The sequence below is a fragment of the Fukomys damarensis genome, unplaced genomic scaffold (assembly GCF_012274545.1).
Source record: "Fukomys damarensis isolate Sample0158 unplaced genomic scaffold, DMR_v1.0_HiC HiC_scaffold_18, whole genome shotgun sequence".
Classification (NCBI taxonomy): domain Eukaryota; kingdom Metazoa; phylum Chordata; class Mammalia; order Rodentia; family Bathyergidae; genus Fukomys; species Fukomys damarensis.
The window spans coordinates 17,329,093-17,331,888 of NW_022900930.1; the positions used below are offsets into that span (position 1 = coordinate 17,329,093).

General features: G+C 42.5%; 1 protein-coding gene across 1 annotated transcript in view; it reads right to left on the minus strand.

Moving 5' to 3' along the window:
• LOC109117946 overlaps positions 1-849 on the minus strand; it is a 4,573-nt gene extending 3,724 nt beyond the window's left edge. Inside the window, exon 1 of the mRNA XM_019207142.2 lies at positions 94-849. Coding sequence (XP_019062687.1) covers positions 94-774 — 681 coding nt within the window. The 5' untranslated portion in view covers positions 775-849. The remainder of the gene's footprint in view (positions 1-93) is intronic.
• Between the last annotated feature and the right edge of the window lie 1,947 nt (positions 850-2,796).

Here is a 2,796-nt window from a genome sequence, read left to right on the forward strand (position 1 = left end):
ATATATATATATATATATATGATTAAATAAAACTGCTGCTTTATTATTAGAGGGCATTGGCATTGCCTGAGATAGAGAAGAAGGCATCCTCACCCTATGTTCTTCACACCTCAGGAGCCACTGGTGAATCAATACACCTGAAAAGGAACAAGACAGAATCTGCCTGAGGGTCTGAGTCTCTGACATCAATTCCCAGGGAGAAAGGGCGTGCATTGACTGTACTTGGCCCCAAGGCCACAAATGGAGCCTTTCTGAAGACCCTGAAGAGATGGATGCAGAAAACACCAAGCAGTGAGGGGCATGAAGGTCCCTGTCCAAATAGTCCCAGGAACTGGGACCAACCAGCACTTCAGGAGGAGAGACCAAAGGAAGGAGAGAAAGTGACTTGGTTTCACCTAGGAGTTGATCTGTGAGTAAAAGCTGGCGGTAGCTACTGTCCTTTGCAACTCTAGCTTTGAAGGGAAAGCCAAAGAATGAAATGAATTCACAGTAAAAATCCTGCCTGGGAGGCAGCAGAAGGAGACCCACAGAGCTGCAGGCAGCAATTAGACAGAAGCAGTCACTCTGTGAGAGGCACATTGTACAGCAGGGGAAGAGGCACAGACTGCAGCCCATTCTGCAAACAGTGTCCTCGTACCAAGATGACTGAATAGAAGTCACAGATGCTCTGTGAAGGATCTCAGCTCTGGCACCCCTGTCCTTGCCAAACTCATAAACACCAGTGCTGGAAAAAGGTAAGAACTGTGTTTTCATATCCCACCACCACTGGCACATTTTTGGATCAACCACTTGGTAAAATCCCCTCCTAACACACAGGAAGGCTTCTTACATTTTCTTTCTGTTAGTTTTAGAAATTCGAACAAAATCTTTTTCAGGCAAGATGTATAAATATTTATATTTTAAAATACTCTCTGGCCCACAAAGTATTCTTTATGGAAGATTTGTCACATCTTGTTATTGAGGACTCTGTGTTTTGGCAGGTTTTATTTATGAATCTGGCTTGGGGAAGGGAGTAACTGAAAATGGCCAAACAGACCGTTGCACATACATTTTACTTTCTTTTTTCTTGCTCCAGGCCTGGGTCCAGCATGGAAAAGTTCTAGTCTCTAAGTAGACTCTTTCAGGAAGTTTTGGAAGATGGTAAAAATGGTATAAAGAGAAGTGGGGTGACATTCTAACTTGAGCTTTCATGAATATTTTCCTAGGAAAAAAATTAGTGATAATGAGCTCCAGCGATTAGCTCTTTTTTAAATTATGAAACAGCTGGCGTTCAGACATCCTTGGTAGTAGTCCAGTACAGACTTGCTGACCGAAGGAATGTAGATGGAGAACTTGCCTGGTGCCTGAGCATCTTGGTTCAGGGTAACTGGTCCTCAACACGCTGCCGACGCATGTAGGAAACACACCGGATAGCCATCTGCGCACTGGAATCCCCACTGAATGGCTGTTTCTGTACTCCACTTCAGGAGACTATATGAGAATACAGGCCCAAAGTTTTCATGTCAGCTTTTATCACTTTGGTTCATCCTAGTGTAAGACTTAAAAGTCTCACTTCCACTCCACGGAGCGCAAACAGCCCAAAAGGCCTTTGCAATGTTGGGCCCTAAAGCCCAATGAGGCTCCATGAGCGCTATCGAGGAACGAGAAACCCAGGAAGGAACACACCAGGCTAGATGGTAAAAGACCTTTATTAGTCTGGACAGACAGCACTCTCAGAACCAAGTGGCTGGCTCAGAGAGGCCCCTAGCTCAGGGGCTGAGGTCCTCTTATAAGGAGTAAAAGAGGGGGTTAACATTTTTGGGCTCCCAGACAGGGGACAAAGGTCTGCTGACTTGAGCTGGTGGTCAGCAGTCACATGCTCAACAGTCACATATTGATGAGTGACAGGTACCACCCATAGGATGTCTCAAAGGTCACCAAGACACTCCAGATGAGCAAACAGTTTGTCAATTAACTTGGGGCTCTATGTCTGGAGTCTCTAATTTACAAGTAGATTCAGATCTGGACTTCACAATACAAGAGTGATACACATTCTTAGGCCAGGGCTGGAACAAAGGTTGGTGCTGTGGCTACAATGGGAGGGGTTCAGGACACTGTCTCCTAGGCCCTTTGCCATTTAGCAAGGGCTTGTAATTTAGGCCCCACACTAGAAGTCTGTCTTTGAACTGAAATTGAAATGTCAAAACCGCTCAGTTGCTCTGAATGAGAAAAGTGTTGAGGAATAACACCAAAGATTCTTAAACTTTGAGATGAGTCAGATTTATTTATGGAACTTGTGAAAAACTCAATAGAGCTAGACTTATTAAAAACAGCTCTGAGAGTCCCTTCAGACTCTCGAGTTCCTCTACGTTATATTCTATAACATAGTGACTCACGTCCAAACATACAGATGCTCTTTGAAACTGGGTTTCAAAAGATACACACCTTTAAAAGTTCCTAATCACATTTACCAACTTCCTCACATATTCTGAAAGTTTTCAAAATTATCCTTTTTTTTTTTTTCAAAATTATTCCTTTCCATTGGGTGAAGGGAGGGCAGGGAGAAGGGGAAAAATGGGAACCAAGACCTGTCATGTAAAGGTACAGGATCCCAGTAATGAATGTAACTGTATTGTATACCTAGATTGTACCAATAAACTCAATAAAAAGAAAAAAAAATTCTTTTCCTTGGTCTTGCAGTCTCTGAAGCAACATAGAACTCTTGTTAAAATCTCATTTAAAAAATTTTTAAAATTTTGGCATTTTTAAAATTTTGCATAATCACTGCCTATATAAATGTCAAACAGCTTTTAACTT